This window comes from Eutrigla gurnardus, assembly GCF_963514095.1.
Source record: "Eutrigla gurnardus genome assembly, chromosome: 8".
NCBI lineage: Eukaryota > Metazoa > Chordata > Actinopteri > Perciformes > Triglidae > Eutrigla > Eutrigla gurnardus.
Genome location: NC_139922.1, coordinates 14,409,312 through 14,431,632, shown reverse-complemented (window position 1 = coordinate 14,431,632; position 22,321 = coordinate 14,409,312). Strand labels below are relative to the sequence as shown.

The window sequence follows — 22,321 nt, the reverse complement described above, 5'->3', positions numbered from 1 at the left end:
ATTTTGAAGACAAATTATATATATTTTTTTACTTCACTCCATTTATTTGACAGTTTCCTTTGCTGGTTACCTTGCAGATCCTGATTATTATCACAAAATAAAATTAATAAATATATAAAAAATAAATAATATAATTATTTTAATAATGTATGACATTGGTTAAGCTGCCAAGCATTATATTAATTCATAAAAAAAAATCACCCCATCTTTCCTAAATGCAATATTATAGTGATAAACGCATTTATGCATCAATCATCAGTTTTTACACAGAGGTATTGCTTACTCATACTCAAATCTGCCACTTCTGATTATTATTACTCATGTATAACTACGAAAGCACCATTAATGTTGTAGATAGTCAAAGTGGGACATCGCTGTGTATAGATACATTATATATGAGTTGGAAATACCACCGGTACAATTCCCAGTTAGGGAGTGGCAAAAAAAAAAAGGATATCATTATATGAATTCTGAAAGGCAAAAGCACTAAATAATTTGTGCCATAATAAACAAACGTGTGGTGAGTATTTGTATCTTTAATGATATCCCATTTTATTACAAACCATCTTTTGTTAATATCCACACGGCAGCAGAGTTCCTGAAGTGTAAACTGTCCAAAATGCCAGGGAGTAGACAGTGAACACACTGTGATGGTGATGGTGTTGTTCACTAGAGGCCGCCCTTTCCAAAGACACTACAAGGACATTGCTAAACTAACGTTTTTCATACAAAGCAAGCCATGTTTTCCCATGACTCCCTTCAGTGTAGGTTGAACTCATTCACACGCAGCATGTAATTCCCCTGTTTGAGTCGATGGAAATGCTTGGTAACAGGGAAATGTGTGTACACTTGGTGCCATGCATTAATTTGCTTGCCTACCTACCTATTTGTCTATCAGCGCAGTGTGAAACTAAAAAGGAAAACTGCTTCCTTGTAGAAAGACGCGTTTCTCAAACAGAGTACATCTCGAAGGAATAAGAGTGGCATTGTTCGCCACCTTTTAATAGTTGACTGGGCTGCCTTGGGGGAGGGGATGCAAGTCCATTGCACAGTCCCTTTGTGGAGGAATGCTGCTCTACAGCTCAGATTGTTTGGCTTTCTGAGTGAATCTGGGAATCAAGAAATACACAAGCAAGACTTGATATACACAAAGGGCATTCCCGATGACCCAAAGCACATTTGAGCGTAACTAAGTTCTGGATTGAACCTCAAGGTCTCAGGATTTTTTCCGGGTCACTGAAACTTGTTCAACAGCTTGTTATTTCTGGCCGTGATGAGATGACACCCTTTTGTTGTAGCAGACTCGCAGGCTTGTCAAACAGGTTAGGCCACACCAAATGCAAAACACGAGCATAATCAAACATGCAGCGTGACCCTCCCATCTTCTACTCAGTTTCAGCGATCCTGCTGGTATGAAAAAACTGCCAAACTGAAACTTACAGATGAGATTTTTTTTTTCTGCATCAGATGACTGGCAGTCATGGGTTTGATATGACCCCCTGTGCCATCACATGTTTAATCAAGAACAAAATAGAACTCATTACAACCAACAAAATTAATAAATATAATTTAAGAATGTGGCAGGCTACAAGGAAACAGCTGCTCTAATTAACTTACAGGAGTGAAGATCATATTATACGAAGGTTCATTCTCCTCTTTGACCATGTTCTTCATGACTATAATGAGCATGATCACAAGCTCAGTTATTTCCAATATGTTCTGATGGAAAACTCAGATAGTAAAGAAATGGACGCGCCATAGATGTAATATCATTGTCATCACACTTAAATAAAGTCTAGTGAAAATACACAATCACAACTTTAAACCATACATAATTTCAAAAGAAATTATAACAGTATTATTATATGGAAGGTGGAGACATTAATATAAGATAAGACATGGGGGGGAGGCTTTTCATTTTCATGGAACGCAAATGACGTACAAATAAAAATTAAATTAACATTTTATATATTTTAAAGTTACCTATTAGTGTTATTAATTTTCCATTTTCAGCTGTAATTGAGCTCCAGGTGGATGATGGAGTGTGTATGATAGTATTGCTCAACCTACCATGACAGGCTTTGACAGCTAAAAGCAGCTCCTGTTTGACAACGCCTTTTCAGAAACGAGCCAATCAAAACCAGAGTCTTGGTGGACCGAAGAGAAGCTCAGCCAATCACAGCGGATCCTCTCCGCGTACAGTCCGCAGACACAATTCCATCGTTACAGTCTATCACTTTGACTAAGGAGTTACAGCGCGAATGGCTGGCGCTGAATACTCCGGTTAATTTTCTTTTTTTTTCATTATTTTTATTTATTTTTATTTTCCCGCTGCTGCGCGAGGGAAATAGTCGACGCGTTCACGGCGCTCCGTGTTTTCAAAGCCCGAAATAATCGCTGTCAGAAGGACTACTGTGTTGTTGATGTCATCCGCGGCAGCGCTATAGCGACCTTCAATTTCTAGGCAAGACCAGCATAAACAAAAGACTGGTTTTGGGGGGTGTTTTTTTTTCTCTCTTTCTCCTCCCTTGTTTAGTTTTCGTTAGTGTCACCAGGGACGAGGATGGGACTTTCGCTGCGCGGTATCCTGCTGTTATCGCTCTCCACTTTGGCAGCCGGGCTAGATTTTCAGCAGGGACCCGAACCCGGCGGGCTGTCGGTCTTTTCGAGGCTTTCAAACACTGGAGGGAAGGCTAGGAACATCGCGAAGAGGTCCCTGCCCGCCTGGCTCTCCGCGCACAAGATAACGCGGAGGAGCACCGAGCAGGGCGACACCTGCAAAGCTCTCCAAGGATACGACACCAAGTTAGCAGGCAACACCCACCGTGTGAGTTACCAGCCGAGCTCCGGTTACTCTTTGCTCGTCGGACACAATTAAAATGAGACGATGATGATGATGATGGTGGTGATGATGATGATGCGCAGGTGCACGAGTAGGCCGAAGCCCAGGATAACAGTTGCATACGAGAAATATCATTTCTATGCTTGAAGGCTACAACAAAAGCATCAAATTGACTTGCAAGTTCCGTCTTTACACCTTCCCCAGGCTCAGTCATCCATTGAAGCTGCAGCCTTGCCTTTATGTTAGCCATATTGTCATTTTCTTTAACACATGGTGCAGTGAAATACAGTGCATTGACGCCTATTTCCCTCATGTTTTAAGACCTACGTAGTGGAGAAACTCAAGTGCTCCATTAACGGCCATGGCCTACATTATCTTATATTCCTCTCAAGGCTGCAGCTGCCTTGTGTGTTTGAGGATGCCTCTTCTCTCGGCTTCACTGAGAGGGAATCTGTTTAAGGGGGAAATTGGCCCAGTGGGATCCATGTGACCGACTGTGTGGTAGTTATTTGGTAATAGGCTTAATTAAAAGCTGTGTTTGTGTGGCGGTGGCTCGAATCCTGTGTAGGAGAGAAGATCCCACCAGATGTGTTGTCATCGAGTTCACTGTGGTTTCAGCACAGAAGGAAGTGCAAAGCATCCACATTTATGTAGCTTGTAAAACATCTACGCAGCTATTTGCTGCTCATTTGCCTAGTTCCCCATTGCCATGGAATCAACTTTGCATTGCAGTCTTTGTATACTCTTCCCTGTTGATCTAAAGTCGACAGAGGCTCGGCTTCGTCGTTCCCCTCCAGGTTTCTGTTGCAGGTCCCATCGGTCCTGGAGCTGCTAGAAATGTTGACATGATTAAGAATAATGGGCCACTAAATGGGTTTTCAGGAATCCAGACTTTTAGATTAGGCAGCTGGACTCACTGATAACGAAAGCAAAACATTTTTTGTCAGAGCCACACCGCTAAACTAAATGTCAGAGTGGAAGTCGGATTCTTGAGCTTACCTTTTCCTTTATATTCACTTTGTGCTCGCTGAAGTGCCCGCCCTGGTCTCACAAGTGGTGCTTCACTTTTTTACCCCATCTATGTTTGACCCCATGGCGAGGGGGAAACTCCAGCCAGCCAGAGCATAAATACAGTCTGGAGGCCAAATTCACAAATCGATTTTGACTGCTGTTTATGATCTTGTAGTCTATAATCCTTGTGACTTTGAATATATTATTTTGAATGTATTTTACATCTTTTCCCAGTATACCTTCAATGACCTGAGTGGGTCAGTGTCGCTGGCCTGGGTTGGAGATGGCACAGGGGTGAGTGTTATATTCTCCTCTCTTCTCTCTCTCCTGTGGCTGGATTGTTCATATGAACTATATAAAAGTGACCTAAAAGTAGAACCTCGTAGTTTACATAATGAGTTCCCTCACATCAGGGTCTCATCGTGCACATTAATAGGTGATCTGTGCTCCACTTTCCTCGAGCTCAACCTTCTTTTCTCGGCAGGTCATCCTGGCTTTGACGACCTTTCAGGTGCCGTTCTTCATGATAAGACTCGGGCAGTCCAAACTCTATCGGAGGTAAGTGTCATCAACAGCCAATCGGGGGGGAAAACATGGTTTCTATTTGATTTTATTTGATTGCAACCATTTATCTACCAGTGAAAACTACGGGAAGTCATTCGAGGACGTGACCAATCTCATCAACAACACCTTCATCAGATCAGAGTTCGGCATTGCTATCGGGCACTCTGGGAAAGTAAGTCCACATCACCGAATGTAGCGCTTCTGTATCGTCTTCCTGCTGTAGGGAACCTTTAAGGTCGTATCATCCTGTGTGGTTTTCGTCGGTCTGATTTTACGACTCTGTTTTGTAGGTGATCCTGACAGGAGAAGTGTCTGGAGGTTATGAGTCTCGAATCTTTGTCTCCAATGACTTTGGAAAGAGTTTCACCCCCAAGGACCTGCCTTTCATCCCCCTGACGCAGATCACTTACAACCCGGCTGATTCCAGTGTTCTGCTGGTCCTCAGCAACAGCGTGAGTATTGAATGTTACCAGGAAGTTAGGAAGTCTGTATAAACTGGACAGCTCAGATGAGTAATACATAATAGTAAATCATTCATTTAAGAGGGCAAGGGACCTTCTTTAGACTCCAGTTTGCTGGAATGGAGTACATTTATAAACACGGTCATGTTGCCCTCTGTTTATGGGCAGCAGTGGTCTCATTGGAGTTGAACCACGAGTTCATCATTTAACAGATTTCCTTTCCGTCCTCAGAATGAACTGTGGCTGTCTCCAGATTTTGGCAGCAGCTGGAAAAAGATCCACGACATGGTGTGTCTTGTGAAATGGTAAGAGACGAGGCCAACTCTTACTGGCTGCTCGGTGAACAGTAATGTTATTGATATCCCCCGAATAAGTGACTATGACTCAGGGAAGTATAACTGTTGAAGGAGATCAGGGAGGTGTGGATCATTCTTATTGGTCTGGCAGAGATATCTAAAAGTGATATGGTATCTGTTCATTCTTTATTTTTAGTTTCTCCAACAAGCTAAGATAGTTATTACAGATAACTGAAGACAGCTTAGTGATGAAAGTAAACCATGTTTAACAGGCTTTCACTCCCTCAAAGTAATGCTCCCTCGCCAAGATTTGTAATAAATGTAACCTGAGAAAAATAGTGTTCAAAGTTTTTCTCCCCAAGACTTTCGTTGTTGCTCCACCTTTGCTAAACAGGCAGTACAACTGCATTGCGGTGCAGTTGGTGACTGTTTAACCAGACCTGTTGTGGTTGAGCCCTCGCCACATTCTTCTTGTTGTTTTAGAGGGCACTTCCTGGTACGAATTTATGAGTAACCTTGGTCCGTGTAATATCTTTCGAGTCACCTTTAAGGCTCTGGTTTCAAGTTCACTGTGTCTGAGAGAACTGTGTGTACAAAATAAGCTTTATTACCGTCCCAAAGATGTTGATCTAAACAAGTTTCAGGAAAATGGGTCATTCTCAACTGGGGCAGGAGCTTTCTGAAGTGAAAGCACATCGCTAAGAAGGCGGTAAATATTTAGGAAGGGCACGGCTGTATGCTGGTTGCATTTGATAAGCCGTGCCTACTCTCATAATGGAGCAAACCATTTTATGGGAATAGATGGAGAAGGCATAAAGAAATATGAGACCAGATTTCTACCACCGAGACTCTGTTGTTTATTAAGAAGGAAGCTCCCCGAGAGCTGTCACAATCTTATCAACCAAGCATCCTAGATCTCTGTGTTGCTTACATATCCTTGACTCTGTGGACTCAACTGTTTGTCTCTTCTTATCTGACATTCTTGTTACTTTCCACTCTCATTTTAGGGGAAGGAAAAATACCATCTTCTTTACAGCGAACAAAAATGGATCCTGCAGTAAGTGATCCCTTCTTTAAGCAAAACTTGTGAAAATGTGCAAATGCAATGGATTATTAGTTTATAAGTAGACAAATGATTGATTTTCCTCTTAAATGTGTTGTTTAACTATTAGTTGCACTTGTAAATTTGCATAATTTTGTCACATTGTCATTTCTAAGTTGTTCCACGTTTTTCTTCAGGTGAGCGGGGAATCCTGGAACTGAGGAGGTCGACGGACTATGGTAAAACCACCAAGACCATCGCCAGTAAGATCTTCTCCTTCGGTCAGGGTGGACGCTTCCTCTTTGCCTCCGTAATGACAGGCAAGGTCAGTACACAGTAGGTCCAAATCACCGGCAGAACAGAAACACGATCAGGCCTCCAGAGGCAAAATATTGATTGTGTTTAGACCTTTGTGTTTGTAAGAAAAAGCTTCAGTCGACTGGAATAAAGTATGCTGTCGCGAGGTGAGATGTGCGCTGTACCTCTTGATCTTTTTCATGAAAGGGAATTTCTAATCCAGGACGAGAAATCATTGGGTATGAATCCCTCATGAGTAAATATAAGGAAGTATGGTATTTTAAAGGAGAAATCCACAGAATTTACACATCAAAGCCTGGTTCCAGATCTTTTTAAAATTATATAAATTAATATGTATATTATATTAGTATAATATGAGCATCTATATATATGATTATGTATATACTATTATAATGACTTATGAAATATAATGTAAGTATATTTATACTTATTTTATTTTGATCTCTGCTTGAGCTTAGCGGTTGGTGGATACATTAGCTGCTACCAGCATAACACACATCTCAACAGAATCTCCAGCCAACCTGTCTGTGGTGGAGTTGTACTGTGTTTATTGTAGGCTTCTTCAAGGATGAAGAATGCAGAATTTAAGACGCTTGTCTAGTTCTGCTCCATTGATTTTTCTCCTTTTTTTTTTAACTATCCATGGTAAATCTGACAAAATCACAGGAGTGCGATGCACGGCCCTGTATTTTTCATTGCCTAGTTTTATGAATGTTTTTATTTGTATGAGGTCATTACTCTCCAAACCAACCTTTTTCTTTCTTTTCTGCCCTTTTCTCTGCAGGGTAATCTGAGGATGATCCACGTGTCAGTGGACGAGGGTGAGACATGGAACATGGCCCAGCTGCCCGCTGTTGGTCACGAGCAGTTCTACTCCATCCTGGCGGGCAACGATGACATGGTCTTCATGCATGTCGACGAGCCAGGAGGTCAGTCCATACAAAAACCTCACAGTTTACATTTCAAATTGTACAGCTATGCACTGATTAAGAGCAGGCGACATTGTGTTTGCCTGTCTAGAGAATGTAAAGCCCAAAACAATTGAATTGCGCGTACTGTTGTTCATGTAGATAAGATGTTTTTTTCCCAAAGTATGTGCGAACTAATCTGTGTTTCTTTTCTGCATCCACAGATACAGGATTCGGCACTATTTACGTATCAGATGACCAGGGAACAGTGTACTCCAAGTCACTGGAGCACCACCTTTACACCACCACCGGGGGCGATACAGATTTCACTAATGTCACCTCGCTGCGAGGAGTTTTCATCACCAGTGTCCTGGCAGAAGGTAGCTTCACTCATGTGCCTGTGATAAAAAATAATAGATAACATGTAGTCACAACAACACACGCATGTAGTCAAATCCTCCTCAGAAGAACATGCAAGCATGACTTCTCTATTACATACCGGAGGTAGGGCGTTAAGTAAATGTTTAATTAGCTGTTCAGTGCTAGATGTGCTGTCTATCTGATGTGGCTGGCTGACACGTCACCAGAAATACCACATCACCGGTTGAATTTGATCTCTATCATGGCTCTCCTCATATTTTAGGATTTTAGTGTCACACCAAACTACACCACCATTGAAAGTAGGATTTGTCAAATATGCTAACAGCCAAATTGAGGAGCTAACTGGACCAGATATCAATGGCGTTACTGGCATTGGATGCATGATAGGAGAGGTTTCAAGTAGTGATTTTAATCTGGATAACTATTTTCACAAGTAAAATGTGCCTTGAATGTGGCACAAAGAGTGACAGAAAGACCTATTCTGGGTTTTAACGCATGAACTTTTTTTTTCTTACGCTAGTTTATTTGATTTGCTGCTATCTAGTTGTTTGGTTGCAGATTGCAGCCAACTGAAATGTCTCTCATGTGCCAAGTGTGTGGGAGAACTGCAGTGGCGAACGCAAAAATGCGATAGCCCTGTCTAGAGCTCGTGTTTGGTTTGTCCGTTCTGGGAAACATGGCAGTGCAAGCTAGGGAAGATGAGCCGCTCCGTACGTAGATGTAGTAGGCTCATTTTAAGGCAACAAAAACTCTGCACTAAAGTATACATTTAAGGAAAACAAGACATTTTAATATTATATTCCATTTCTGCCAATCGTTACCCCTAAAGGCTGCACACTGGCCCTTTAAGCATCTTTTTGCACACATTGTTTTTAGATAGGGGTATCAGCTGAATGCTTAAGAATACCCGTCTTGTTGTTCCAGATAAGTCGGTGCAGTCTGTGGTGTCCTTCGATCAGGGAGGGGAATGGGTTCCCCTGAGGAAACCTGCCAACACCAAGTGTGATGCCACAGCCAAAGACCCAGACAAGGTAAAGAGAGGAAACTGGTGTGTCTGGACAATTCAGTTTAATTAACCTACTTTTGGTTTGCAATGCCAAAAAGGCCAAACACAGTGGGTTTCTTATGACAGTGTTTGTTATTAGTTATTTTTGGACATCCACAGTGTTTGTATACACAGTGAGCTACTAAATGCTTCCTGTATTTGTCTACAGTGCAGTCTCCACATCCACGCAGCCTACAGTACTGCTATGAGGTTGAATGTCCCCATGCCGCCTCTGAGTGAACCAAACGCCGTGGGTCTCATCTTAGCTCATGGTAATTCTCTATTCAGAGCTTTCATATCAGTGTTCCTGAAGTGTTCTTCAGATAAACAGGAAGTTATTTAATCGCATCAACTAGAGACTTCTGCCACGTCACCATGTCTGTACCTCATCAGGGAGCGTTGGTGATTCCATCTCGGTGCTGAAGCCCGATGTGTATGTGTCTGATGATGGGGGGTACACCTGGATGAAGGCCCTGGTTGGGCCACATCACTACGCTATTCTGGACTCTGGAGGGCTGCTGGTTGCCGTGGAGCACAGCCCCACTCAGCCTATCAACAAGATCAAGTGAGTTGGTGACATTTATATGTATTATTACTCCCTCTCATATTGCACCACTTTAAAGTTTATTTGGTTCATGCTAACGTTTGTACGTTCTTCGATGTCCTGGCAGGTTTTCTACTGATGAAGGACAGTGCTGGGGTGTTTACACCTTCACCAAAGACCCTATCTACTTTACTGGGCTTGCGTCAGAGCCGGGAGCTCGCTCCATGAATGTCAGCATCTGGGGCTACAAAGACTCTCTCCTCAGCCAGTACTGGATCTCCACTACCATCGACTTCAGGGAGCTTCTCACCAGAGACTGTGAGTGTCGTGAGACTTCAACACAAATAACTTAAGATGATTTGTCAATATTTTGTCATTTGTTTAAGATAGTATGGAAACAGAGTGTAAAATATTGATGTACGTAGGCACTGACAAGGACTATGTACAATGGTTGGCCCACTCTGATGACATCAGCGACCCCAACGATGGTTGCATGTTGGGCTACAAAGAGAAGTTCCTGCGTCTTAGGAAGGACTCTGTTTGCTGGAACGGACGAGATTACCGGGTCAACACCCAGCCAACCCCGTGCCCGTGCACCCTGGATGACTTCCTGTGGTAAAAACGTCTGCTGGTTCAAAAATCCACTAATGCTATACAATTATTTTGCTACAAACCAATTTTTACAGTTCCCTGTTTTTATTATGTAAAAGAAATCATCATATTTCAGTTAAACGAAGTGATGCAGGCAATCATTTGTGAAATGTCAGATGTCCATCAAACAAGCAAGTTAAACTCCTCCTCCATTGCCTCCGTGCATTGCATTGTGGGAGAATATTATCCAGCAAATAAAAAAAATCTACTAAATTTAGCGTATGTTCTGACTTGTTTGAGTATTTACTTTTACCAAAATATCTCGCTGAGTACTTCTTACTGACATTGAAATTACTGGTGTAAAATTCTACTTCAGGATTAGGTTTGATTAACTTCCAAATCTGACCATACAGAATGGATGAAACATATGTGCATAAGTACTGAACCAAACAATTATAGTTATAGTGAACTAAAGTTATTTCTTCCCACACCTGTGTCTTCCGACTCTTTGCAGTGACTTTGGATACTACCGCAAAGAGAACGAGTCAGAGTGTGTGGAGCAGCCGGACCTGATGGGCAAAGTGCTTGAGTTCTGTCTGCACGGCAGAGAGGAGCAGCTGCAGACCAGCGGGTAGGTGGATGTGTTGACTTCCTCCTTTGAGCAGCGATGCCACACCATTTTCTTCAACTTATCCGTAATTGTCTGATCTGCTTGATAGTCTATTTACTGTGTAGTGTTTTGAGTCCTACCAAAGCAGTGATAGAAATAAAAGGTATAAATCATTGGCATTGAATAATTCTGATTTAGTTGTAGTCCATTTCTTTATTTACAATATTAGTTTAATATTAAAACAAATACTGTATAAAACATATATTGAACAAGGCCATCACCGCAGCCATGTAGCCAGAGGGAGTGGCAAAGTATTGCTGTCATTTCTCGTCAGAGGAGAAAAGTGATGCGGAAGTAATTGTCATGCAGAGATCAGTCAGGGGAAGTAGATGAGTGTGAGAGTGGTGACTCTTATGTTCTCAATGAGGAAGAGAACATACTGCACATGGACTTGACTTGAAAATGAATTGTTACGCAGAGGTTAAGTATGTGCAGTATGTAGTGTAGGCACTTACAGTTTAATTGAATACAGTTTAATTAATCAGCATAATTACTATTCAATGTTTTTGACTGATATGCATTTTCAAGCACAACCCTTCTGACGGTTTTCAGTCGGACCATTATTCACTCCTGATGTGTCTTTGGTCCACAGCTATAGGAAAATCCCTGGAGATAAATGTGAGGGAGGAAAGATGCCCGAGCGTAAAGAGATCGACCTCAGTAGGAGGTGTGTGAGTGACCTGGTGGCCCCTGAACTTCTGGTCAGTACTTCTGGGAAATGTAGTGAATATATAGACTCATGTATACTGTATGTAGCTACAGTGTGTTCCTGTTACACGGCTCTGACCTACTTTGGTTGCCTGCTGTTATTTTTACAGATACACGGTCGCTCCTCCAAGTCTGTACCCATCGTGATAACAGTCATCGTCGTCTTGGTGCTGAGCATCGCAGCCGGAGTCGTCTTTGTCAAGAAATATGTCTGTGGTGGCAGGTGAGTGTCTCCTTCCAGTCCAAGGATAACAACAAGCTTCTTTGTAATTCAGTCAGCACTTTTAGTTTACTGTCCTTCATAGTGGGATTCCCTGGCGACTTCAAGTGACCTGATAACATTATGAATGTTCCCGACAGGTTTTTGGTCCACAGGTACTCGGTGCTGCAGCAGCATGTGGAGGACAACGCCGTTGAGGGGATAGATGAACCGCTGGAGACCAACCACGCTCCGAATGGCAAGATAGAGTTTCACGACGATTCAGATGAGGTACAGTGGAACCTAAAGACCAGTTGTTCTTCTAGGACAGGCCCATTGGTATGCAGTGGAACCAATAGTATATGTGTCTGCCAAATCAAACCAAAAATAATCTGCAATCTGATTTGGCGGCATGTACAACAGCCGACGCAAGAACAAAATGGCCCTGGCTGTGTACTGTGTACTGTACAAAACATGGCAGTCGACTATGATAAGAGGTCCTGCTCCGTATGTAGATACGAAAATAAATAACCTGAACACCAGAGAATAATAGCCCGTGTTAAATCCACCCATAACACTGTGGTTTTGTTGGGTTTGTTGAAAGGACGCGGTCGTGGGCCTCGTTTATAACCATATTAAACATTAAGGACCCGACAGTGATGAAGCCATAATGTCCCACTGTGCACTGCTACTGTACCACCACCTGCTGTGACAGCTGCACGTATTATCTTCCATAAGCAGTGAAGGTGTAGAAGGAGCAACATAATAATAATAATGCTAGTCATCCTCTTAATGTGACCGACGGCTACAGTTAAAAGTTTTTCAGTGCTCTCTGGTGGGCAAACTCTGTAATGACACAGTTTCTAAATTACCTCAAAGCTCCGACGAGCAATTTCCTGTCGGCTGAGTCAGACATGAATGCTGATGCCAAAATCTAAATTAGAGTCATGCTTTGCAATGCTGCTCTCCACGGTGTGTGGGTTGTTAAATACACCAGTCCGATGTAAGAGCAAGTCAGGCCATCGTAGCTTAAATTTGGTTTTACATTATTGACATGAATTCACCGACAACAAATGTGCACGCGTAAACACAATCATAGTGGTTTCTCATTTGCTCACCTGTGATGTGGCTTCATCTCTATGTGATCTTCTTGTCTACACAGGACTTGCTCGAATAGCAGGCACAACCTGTCACACCACTGAGCGACGGGTTTCCAGTTCACGCTGTGGCCGGCCGCCGCTCCCGTCACTCTTTCGTCTCCAGCTACTTCTTCCTTTCACCTTCTAGTATGAACTTTAGCCTCAGCTACCAGACGACGAGTCTGGCGTCTCTCTGCTGTCATCTATGAAGTATAATGAATGTACGGAGGCTTCCCGGGACGAACGCCGCGGTGGAGGAGGAAGGTGGCGTTGTCGTGTCGTGCTTCAGTTTTTTGATTCTGTTGACTGAGCCTCCGAGTTATTTATTTTAGGGGAACGAAAGAACTGGTGCAGTCATCTGAACTGCTGTCGGAGCCGGAATAATAGGCTTTGAAGCAATGCTAGTTGTATAAATCCACCACGTCATCGCATTACGGGTCCCGCCTCTCCCATCACCCGAGAGCGCTCCTGGAAATACTTCTCACTTCTGTCGAAGATCTGCGTCCTTTTTTTCTCATGCAATTGTACATAAAGCTGTTTTTCTTTGCCATTTTTTAACATGGTATCACTTTGATAGGTGTTGAAAAGGTTGCCGTTGGTCAATAACTCCCCCAAAACCGTTCTTAATCCCTACTTTTGAAGTATTTATTGGTCACTGACTTGTTCAATCCCCCATTGTAGTCTGTATTTGGAATACAAGCCAGCACACTTTTAGCGCCGTGGCATTCAGAACCACCACTGAAGTAATAAGAAGCAAGTGGGAATGCCCCTTTTGCATTAGGTTTCATAGCAATAACAATGACAGTAAATTGTCCATGCACGTTAAATAATTCTATCGGCACACTTGATGACTAGAGGTGTGTGAAACACATTACACATCAATGTGTAGGAGGAGGGGGGGGGGGTGAAGTGTGTCTGTTTAAAGACAGGATTTGTTGAAAAAGGCACATCTGCAGTTCTACCTGTCTAAAGCACAAGGTCCTTTGTATGCTTAGAGTTTGTAGTTGGAACATTTTTCCTAAATGTGACCTGATGATTAACATGATAAGACTGTAATAATCACTGTAGTCATGTACGAGTCGTGTTTATAATCATTTGAGCAGTTTTTTTGTACTAATGAACTTTTGAAACTTATAACAAATTGTGGTTTGAAAATGTTCATAAATAATTATAGTTTGATAGTAAATATCTACAGATATTTTTACATCAGATTTCATCAATGGTACCCTACATTGATATGATTTGGCGATAGAACCATGGGAGCAATAAGAAAAAACAATTCAACTATGTACATTTGTATAGCATAATCAACACTGTAGTAGCCTATTAGCTAACAAACATGGTTGTTGGACTGTTTTTTTTAATTGGTATTGGCCTCAACAGGGTTATTGAAAGTTTCTCATTTCACTGTGAACTTTGGGTTTTTTTCTTTTTAAGCATCCTGCTGTCATTTTTATGCTAAACTGGGTTGGTCAATGCCTCTCAACACATCTGTCTGTCTATCACGTCAAGTCTTACAGAGTTGTTTCTTTTGTTCTTATGTTCAAACATTTGTTGCACAATTACTTGTCTGTCTCGTGTTAAGTGTGTGCAGGTTTTTATTTATTTGTGACTTGCAGATTCAGATTGCAGTACATTGGATGTGGTTATACAAGTGCCTGGTGTGAGGATACGATGCAAGGCCAGCATCTATTTACTGACGATTATTTATAATCAACTAATGTGTAATTCCATCCAGTAGGTCAGTGACACCCTGAAGTTGCACTTGTTGCCTAAGATGAATCCTTGAGCGTGTGCGTTTCATACGTTCTCTTATTGAACTGCATGTTAACTCTCAATATTTAAATCCACTGAGCTTTATGAAGAAATAAGCCTACAATAACCTGTTTATTCTCTCTTTCATGATGCATTATTCTGAGGGAAACTTTGACGAGAGTAACTACACTGTATAAAACACAGAGTGGATACAGGGTTATTATGTAGCTGCTATACACTGGGAGACACCTGCAAGTTATTTTATGATGGTTTATTGCATTAAGTGAAGGTAACATGTTTTTCTTACAGTTTAAAACTGTTAAATAAATTAATAAGTCATTGTGATGGTTCTGTAAATATACAAGGTCACATCTTTGTATCTGCTATGTTTCTCTCTTCTGTATATTTGATGCAATTTTCTTTGGGTTTGCCAATAAATTCATGAGTTCCTCTGTTTATGTCACGTGATTCTTATTTTACAGCAACAACAAAAATGTTTACAAAGGGATCTGTTTCCAAATAACAGTGGTTGTAGGATGTAGGAAATATGCCTAAAGTACAACTTCAGTTTCAGAGATGAAAAAAATGAATATAGAAAGTCACCAGCCATTACATTTTGTAATGCCAACCTGAACGTTACACCTAATTAGCCAGTTCTTCAGCACAGGAAGTCCTCAGATTCTATACAAAAAGTTGCCCTCTGCATCAAAGAAGTCATTCCCAACTTGCACCACGGGGTAAGGTTTTTCCATTTCCATAAACTCCTCAAGTTCTTCATCTGTCAACAGCCGACCATCCCAGCTCTCCTCATCCTCTTTGTCCGCTGTAGGATTTTTGTCAGAAGTGCTGTTCTCTTCTTTTGATCTCGTCACAAGGACGTCTCTACTGAACTGGGTGGGCAGAAGAGCAATGGGGGCGGGACGTTTAGACAAGGATCCTGAGTCTTCACCCCGATGCATCAATGCATCGCTGACCAGACTGTCATCCACAGGCACCACTGAACCGTCTCTACTTCCTGGTGGGAGTGCAGTCTGTGTACTGTTTCCAGGCAGCTTCAGCCTGTCCTGCACTGTCCCAGCACCCGAAGGCAGCGCCTGCTGACCGAGTCCAACCAATACTTTGGCATCCTGCTTGACTTTTCTGTCGGGAGCGGGGACAAACTTGCTCCTGAGGACTCTCAGGATGACATCAGGGGTGACAGAGTAGCCCTCAGCCAGACGCTCTACTGTCCACTCATCTGGCTGCTCTTGCTTCAGATATCTGACAAATGAAGTGAAATGTTAAGCCTCGTTTATGCAACTAACTTGAAGGCTATTTCTTGGGTGAGCAGTTAGACAGCAAAGCTCCTCACCTGATCTGCTCTATAGCATCCCAGGTGAGCTTCCTCCCTGGAGCTCCTGGTGGAGTCATCTGCCTTCTCAGTATTTGAAATTTGACAGTTTTCTTCCTCTTTCTCCCCTCACTGAAAAAAACATGGGAGGGGTAGTTCAATTTTAAGATAGCAAATACAGCAAACAAAAGAATAATTACTAGAATAACATCGACTCTTACTCGACCAAGGCCTGGAGCTTTCCTTCAACTTCTTCTCCATCCTCCAGTCCAAGTTCATCCTCGGACATGTCGTCGCCATGTCTCGGGCTTCTATGGCTCTGCACCATCCGCGCCGCGCCGCCTCCTCCTCTGCTCGCAAACCGGCAGCCGTTCACAGAAACGGGGGGCACCGCTGATAGACCTACGAGCCTGGAGAGGAAGGTGAGGACCCGGAGAGGTCGGGCCATGCTCGCAGGCGGCGTATCCTCTCTTTTTTAAGACAATGTAACGACTATGGTGTGGCAAAGAGGAGACTCAGACAGCCAGACACGTTAAATTATATTAACGCACGTCTACAGTCAAACCACCTTCATCAAAACTTGACACTTCCGAAACTTCCGCAAATAAAACACGACCCTCACAACATACAATCGGCACGGTGCTGCCCCCTAGAGGCATGGAGTTGCACTTATTAGCTAAGTGTAACTAAACAAAGAGCTTCTCTTGTAACACGAAGCTCAATTACATAATGCGTTGTGCGATTTAACAGCCATTCGTGTATTTTCGATTCCAAACAATGCGATAAATAGACCCACGGAATAAAGAATACATCCCAATGGGAGCTGTCAAAGACAACAGAAAAAAACAAACAAAAATGGCGACATCTGGCGGGCGCCTCGGCCTCTGCAGCCTACACTGTCCCCGTATTCATGTGTCACGCAGCTGCGCACCTCCTCCCGAGCGCCCTTGTTTCATTTGCGCCATTTTGTCCGCTCACTTTGTTGATTGGGCTTTAGCGAGCTGTACTAGAGCCAATCAGAGGGAAACCGGACAGCGAAGACACGGTAAGGGAGACCCGATTGAAGGCATTGGTAGTTGTCAGCACGGATTGGTTTGCCACGAACCAACCAAATTACTAACCGAGCTATATGCAAAAAAATCGAATGGCAGTTTGATTTCGACCGCTTCGTCCCAGGCCGGTTAGGCTACGAATAACTTCTTGTTCTTAAATGTCGGCTCCTGTGTGGAAACATGATCTGTGGTTGTCGACGAGCGTTAGCTAACGTTAGCTAAAATATGGAATTTCAAACAAAGGGGTGGTTGATAACGCCGATATCTTCAACACCAGTAAACGCTTATTATCACCAACTAACGTTATAATAGACGACCCACCTGAAGACTGATATAAGCTATTTAGCTGTTAACTACATCCCCTTCCACGTTTTCTACCTTTTTAACGACACCACGCTTTTTTTAAGCAGCTAACGTTTGCTGGCAGCTAGCCTTGTTAGCTTGAATGGTAATGTCCTATTAGCAAAACATCCCGTTAAAGGAAGCCAGCTAACGCTATTCAACCCAGTGTGTGGTCCCTATGTCACAGCGAAATATCGGACATAATATTTATCATACGTTAGCGTGATGAGTGGAAATGAAAAGGGCCGTGATGTGTCGTTATTTGAATAACGTTAATGCCTAACGTGAGTTGGCAGCTGTAACGATAACCTAGATACCGGTTGGTGATACCTTTTTGATTTTTCTGGATGATCAAGAAGGTCGTGGCGTGGCTTATAATCGTGCATTTAACGTTAACTAATACTGTATGTGTCTGACTTTTGTTTCCAGGGAGGGTTGTGACAATAACAAGCAATGGAGCAGTATACCACTGCCACCACCACTACTGGGGAGCAGATCGTTGTGCAGACATCCAATGGACAGATCCAACAGCAGGTAAACTCAGGATTTACCCTGATACATTTGTATTGGGGGAGGGGGGGTAAAAAAATGAGTCTGCCACAACACCAACAACTAAACACTCTGCTGTAAGATCACACAGGTACTCAGAATTAAAGCAGTGGATTCCAGACCCGATCGACCTTCCCGATCATTATTTTTCTCATACTGTATTATCCTGCCTTGCCTGCAGACTCAGGGCACAGTGACGGCTGTGCAGCTGCAAACAGAGGCGCCAGGGGTGACGGCCTCAGGCCAGCAGGTGCAGACACTCCAGGTAGTGGTGTCACCGCCGCCACCCTGTGTCAGAGTCATGACAACATTACAGCCCATGAGTTTGCATGCTACAACGAGGGCCGTTTTTCATGACCAGTCTCTGTGCTGTTTGGTTCATTCTCCCTCCTCAGCATGCCTTACAGCTGCCTGAACTGCATGTTCCTCAGCACAACGTGTTGTGTGTCAGCCTCGGGTTTCACTTGTGCTCTCATCGTGACTGTTTGCCTGAGTTGTTTGTCTCTTGCGCGTTATGCAAGTCAAACATTTGAAACATGAGTCATATGAATGTGTTTTGCAGTTTGCGGACGACCCAACACCGATCAGCATGGAACCAAAGTCATTCGTCACTCGTCATCTCGCTATGTTTTTGTCTTTGTCCAGTTAAAGAAAAAGGCAATGGATTCCTTCACTCATTTTTCTCAATGGCACAATTGCTGCCAGAGGCTTTCAGTTGTCCATTGCGGCCATTTATTTAATTAATGGATGCCAATTCAACCATTTGTACATTTTCAAGTTGCATATTGAAAGCTGGTTTGTTTGATGGCAGCATTGTGTCTAATCATGCGCTTATAAGCAAATCAAGTTGAGATGACCTTCATGTAACCTTTGGTTTGACAGGGATTCCAGTAAAACCAGTGAATACAGAGGTTTTGTATTTTGCAATTGTAACACAACTTCATGACTGTAAAAAGGGTCATCAGGTACTTTAGTCCATGATGTGGTATCCTGGATGTTACTGATTTGTATAATTCCCCTGCTGTCTGTGAGTCACACATAAGTTATACTTAGGTAACACAACAGGCAGTGGTGCTGTAACCGCTTCCTGTATCACTCTAGGTCCAGGGACAGCCTCTGATGGTTCAAGTGAGCGGTGGGCAGCTCATCACATCATCAGGGCAACCCATAATGGTGCAGGCCATGTCCGGGGGTCAGGGTCAAACCATAATGCAGGTCCCTGTATCTGGAGCCCAGGGATTGCAGCAGGTAAGGGATGAGTCTCGGTTACCATCTGGATTCATATTGAACCAAATTATCTTGTACAAGGATATTATGTTTTCTGTTCAATGCTATTGGCAGACATGAAAAGTCTTGTTAAATATTCCAATATGAGAAGCATATCAGTCAGAGACCAATAAAGTTGCCACAAAATGAATGTTCCACATAGTAACTTTTAAGTGCCAGAAAAAAATGTGTCTCTATTGTTTGATGTCAATGCAGTTAAATGGACATTGGACATGGCTGGGATGTTCCTGAATCTGTGGGTGGTGCTTTTTCCATGTGTAGATCCAGCTGGTGCAGCAAGGTCAGATCCAGCTGCCAGGCGGCCAGACTCTCCAGCTCCAGGGCCAGCAGGGTCAGCCCCAGCAGATCATCATCCAGCAGCCCCAGACAGCCATCACCGCTGGACAGAACCAGGTGTTACATTCTGACCAGTTGAATTGCAAGTCCCTTTTAATTAAATTATTATTAACATGGTTACTAAATGTCTTCTCTTCTTACCTGTGGTCCCACAGGGGCAGCAGATCAGTGTCCAGGGCCAGCAGGTGGCACAGACAGCTGACGGACAGACCATCGTCTACCAGCCTGTCAATGCAGATGGCACAGTCCTGCAACAGGGTAAGCTCACCTTTCTCCTACCTTCTCTGTTTGCCTCCTGTTTTGTAGACTTCATGAACAGCAGCACTGTTGAATTGTCTTTTTGCATGAGAACTGTGATGATGATCTGTTTGCAGGAATGATCACAATTCCAGCTTCCAGCTTGGCAGGCGCTCAGATAGTACAGGCAGGCGGTGCCAACACCAACACTACCAACAGCGGCCAAGGCACTGTGACCGTCACCCTGCCCGTCTCCGGTAACATGGTCAATGCAGGTGGAATGGTCATGGTAAGACCCTGTGCAGAGGTATCCAGCATTTTATTACTTTTTTTTTTTTAAATATAGGCTCAGACGTTGCAGTCGAGGTCCCTTTTTTCAAGAGCACCAAGCATATTTTTTTAATAACTGCTTTCTTTACCCATTGTGAAACTCTATAAATGTGTTGTAACATTGTGTTTATATTAGTTTAGTGGAACCATATTGTGATGATAAGATGAATTCGTTTTTTGGCGATACTTAATTCTGTTGTTTAAATTGGTAAATATGATTGAAAAGCTTTGAAAATTAACATGCAAAATATTTAATCAGTTTGTTGAACCATGCTGTTAAATGCTGATATACAACATTAGTCAACACTGTGTCTCTGTTTGTGTCTCTCCCTCTATCAGATGGTGCCTGGAGGTGGTACCGTTCCCACAATGCAGCGTATCCCCCTGCCAGGAGCTGAGATGCTCGAGGAGGAACCTCTGTACGTCAACGCCAAACAGTACCACCGCATCTTGAAGCGAAGACAGGCTCGAGCAAAGCTTGAGGCTGAAGGCAAGATCCCCAAGGAAAGAAGGGTAATAAACATAATTGATCATCTTGCACCACACTAACATGCACATGGATGCGTCTTCTTCCTCACCACTTACTTAATGCAAGTTGTCCTGTTTTAAGCCCCTCTCTACACACATTTTATATTGGGTGACACAATGTATTTACAATATTAAAGTGTTCACAATCCAGTACATATACTTTTTTTCTAGCAGAAATATCTACACGAGTCTCGCCACCGTCACGCTATGCAGCGCAAGAGAGGAGATGGAGGACGTTTCTTTTCACCTAAGGACAAGGAGGAAATGGCTTTGGCCCTGGCACAGGTAAGAAGCAGAAAAACAGCACCGACACCAGCACTTCATATATCAAAAACAAATACTGACTTAAGTATGGAAATATGTTATAAATTGTCAACTAAGCACATAAAACTTGATTTGAAAGATGTTTGTAAATATATATGGAATTAGGTGCCAGTGTGTTTGAATAGGCAATACCTAATTTTATAGTGAAACTCAGCATCATTTATTCTGGCGACGTCACTGACCCCGTCTCCTCCTCCAGCAACAGCAGGAGGTAGCCCAGGCAGCAGCAGATGAGACTGTGGCTCAGATGATCCGAGTCTCATAGCACCGTGTCCAACATCATCACTTCCGTTTGTGAACTCTGCCCTGCCTGAGACTCTTCATCCCAGCTCACATGATCTGCTGCACCTTCTCCTCCCCCCCCCATCATCATCATCATCATACACCAAACCACAGCACCACCACTGGGTTTCTTCAGTTATCTCTCCACTCCTACACTGGTCTTCCAGGGAGCCTATGGACTGTTAAAGTCTTCTTTGAAATGGAGGATGCTTCCACCCTCAGCTTATCTGGTCGAGTGTTTCCGACCAACTTTTTTTTATTTTCATAAGATTTGTTAAGACAATTACGAAGCATGAAGTTTTGGGTCACCAGGATGAGTCCACTCGGAGCAAATGACAGCTGTTGTTAGACCTGGTCCGTTAAAAATATGAGAATTTGTCACCAGTGGATGCTTTAAATATTTTTGTAAATGGTACATTTTGTTTCAGAGACACTCATTAAGTGTTGTGTATTGTATCTTATATGTGATGCCCTGTATTTTGACATTTCATTTTTTTTTTTCAACCAAGTACTGTTGGGGGATGGTCTCAGCATCATAAGTTCAACCTGCATCCACTGAGCAAAAACTGAAATGTGATACTGATGTGAACATATTGTACAGACATTTTTTTCATCCCCAGCGTGTATCCAATGTACTTATTCGTTTTCCCAATTCTGTGGATGCATTTTATTGGATTTTGTGGTTAGATATAGTGTTTGTAGGAAAACAGTGACTCTGTGTTTGATCACATTACACCCTCTATCCATGTAGTTACATCTTCATTGGTCAGTCCACCTAACTGTGTGTTTGCATTGTAGATAATAGTAGTTTTTTTTACCCATCAGGTGTAGCGACATAATTTTTTTTTTAATAATGGAAAAAGGTTGGACTTGATGAAACATGTCAATTAAACTTTTTTAAGAGACTTTGTTTGCGTTTAATTCAAACGTTTTCATTAGTTTAGTGAGTCTTCTTTTCATCGTTTATTTCAGATATTCAACATTCATGAGAACTATTGCTGTTGAATATTATATATGCTTTTGGGCATTTAATAACTATAGCTGTAAAATGCATACCGGTAATTTAAATATTTATATATTTTAATATATAATTGTATGAACCAGCATTGCACATCCTAGTTAAACACTGTCCCGAGCAGCTCTGCCAATCACACGCTGTAGGTTACCGACTTGGTACCACGATCAGCCAATCATAGGGAAGGGGCGGGACTTGTACCCAGTCTCCTGTGATGCTATTGGAGACACGGCAG

The 22,321-nt window shown here is 42.7% G+C and overlaps 3 protein-coding genes across 13 annotated transcripts; 2 read left to right on the top strand and 1 right to left on the bottom strand.

Annotated features, from left to right (window-relative positions):
- Positions 1-2,231: 2,231 nt before the first annotated feature.
- On the top strand, positions 2,232-14,926 carry sort1b (sortilin 1b). 2 transcript variants are annotated; one of them, XM_084015854.1, is made up of 20 exons: positions 2,233-2,827; positions 4,088-4,147; positions 4,338-4,411; positions 4,493-4,589; positions 4,708-4,869; positions 5,110-5,183; positions 6,182-6,231; positions 6,414-6,541; positions 7,319-7,463; positions 7,667-7,822; positions 8,748-8,854; positions 9,038-9,140; positions 9,262-9,433; positions 9,540-9,730; positions 9,838-10,027; positions 10,518-10,634; positions 11,266-11,374; positions 11,492-11,604; positions 11,742-11,871; positions 12,743-14,926. In XM_084015854.1, exons 1-20 carry the CDS (start codon positions 2,564-2,566, stop codon positions 12,755-12,757), a joined length of 2,457 nt encoding a protein of 818 aa, XP_083871980.1. In that variant the 5' UTR covers positions 2,233-2,563; the 3' UTR covers positions 12,758-14,926. The 2 variants fall into 2 exon arrangements, with proteins under 2 accessions (XP_083871979.1, XP_083871980.1); XM_084015853.1 differs by having other exon boundaries at positions 2,232-2,827; positions 11,266-11,604.
- On the bottom strand, positions 14,260-16,392 carry ngrn (neugrin, neurite outgrowth associated). Its single transcript, XM_084015856.1, has 3 exons — positions 16,026-16,392; positions 15,826-15,936; positions 14,260-15,734 (listed from the first exon to the last, which is right to left on the bottom strand). The coding sequence occupies exons 1-3, from the start codon at positions 16,250-16,252 to the stop codon at positions 15,149-15,151; spliced, it is 924 nt and encodes a 307-aa protein (XP_083871982.1). The 5' UTR covers positions 16,253-16,392; the 3' UTR covers positions 14,260-15,148.
- Positions 16,393-16,711: 319 nt separating this feature from the next.
- On the top strand, positions 16,712-21,977 carry nfyal (nuclear transcription factor Y, alpha, like). 10 transcript variants are annotated; one of them, XM_084015600.1, is made up of 10 exons: positions 16,712-16,849; positions 17,628-17,732; positions 17,929-18,012; positions 18,849-18,995; positions 19,296-19,427; positions 19,526-19,628; positions 19,745-19,896; positions 20,277-20,450; positions 20,640-20,750; positions 20,989-21,977. In XM_084015600.1, the coding sequence occupies exons 2-10, from the start codon at positions 17,652-17,654 to the stop codon at positions 21,052-21,054; spliced, it is 1,050 nt and encodes a 349-aa protein (XP_083871726.1). In that variant the 5' UTR covers positions 16,712-16,849; positions 17,628-17,651; the 3' UTR covers positions 21,055-21,977. The 10 variants fall into 10 exon arrangements, with proteins under 10 accessions (XP_083871726.1, XP_083871723.1, XP_083871725.1 ...); XM_084015597.1 differs by having other exon boundaries at positions 19,745-19,914; XM_084015599.1 differs by having other exon boundaries at positions 17,929-18,015.
- Positions 21,978-22,321: the final 344 nt, after the last annotated feature.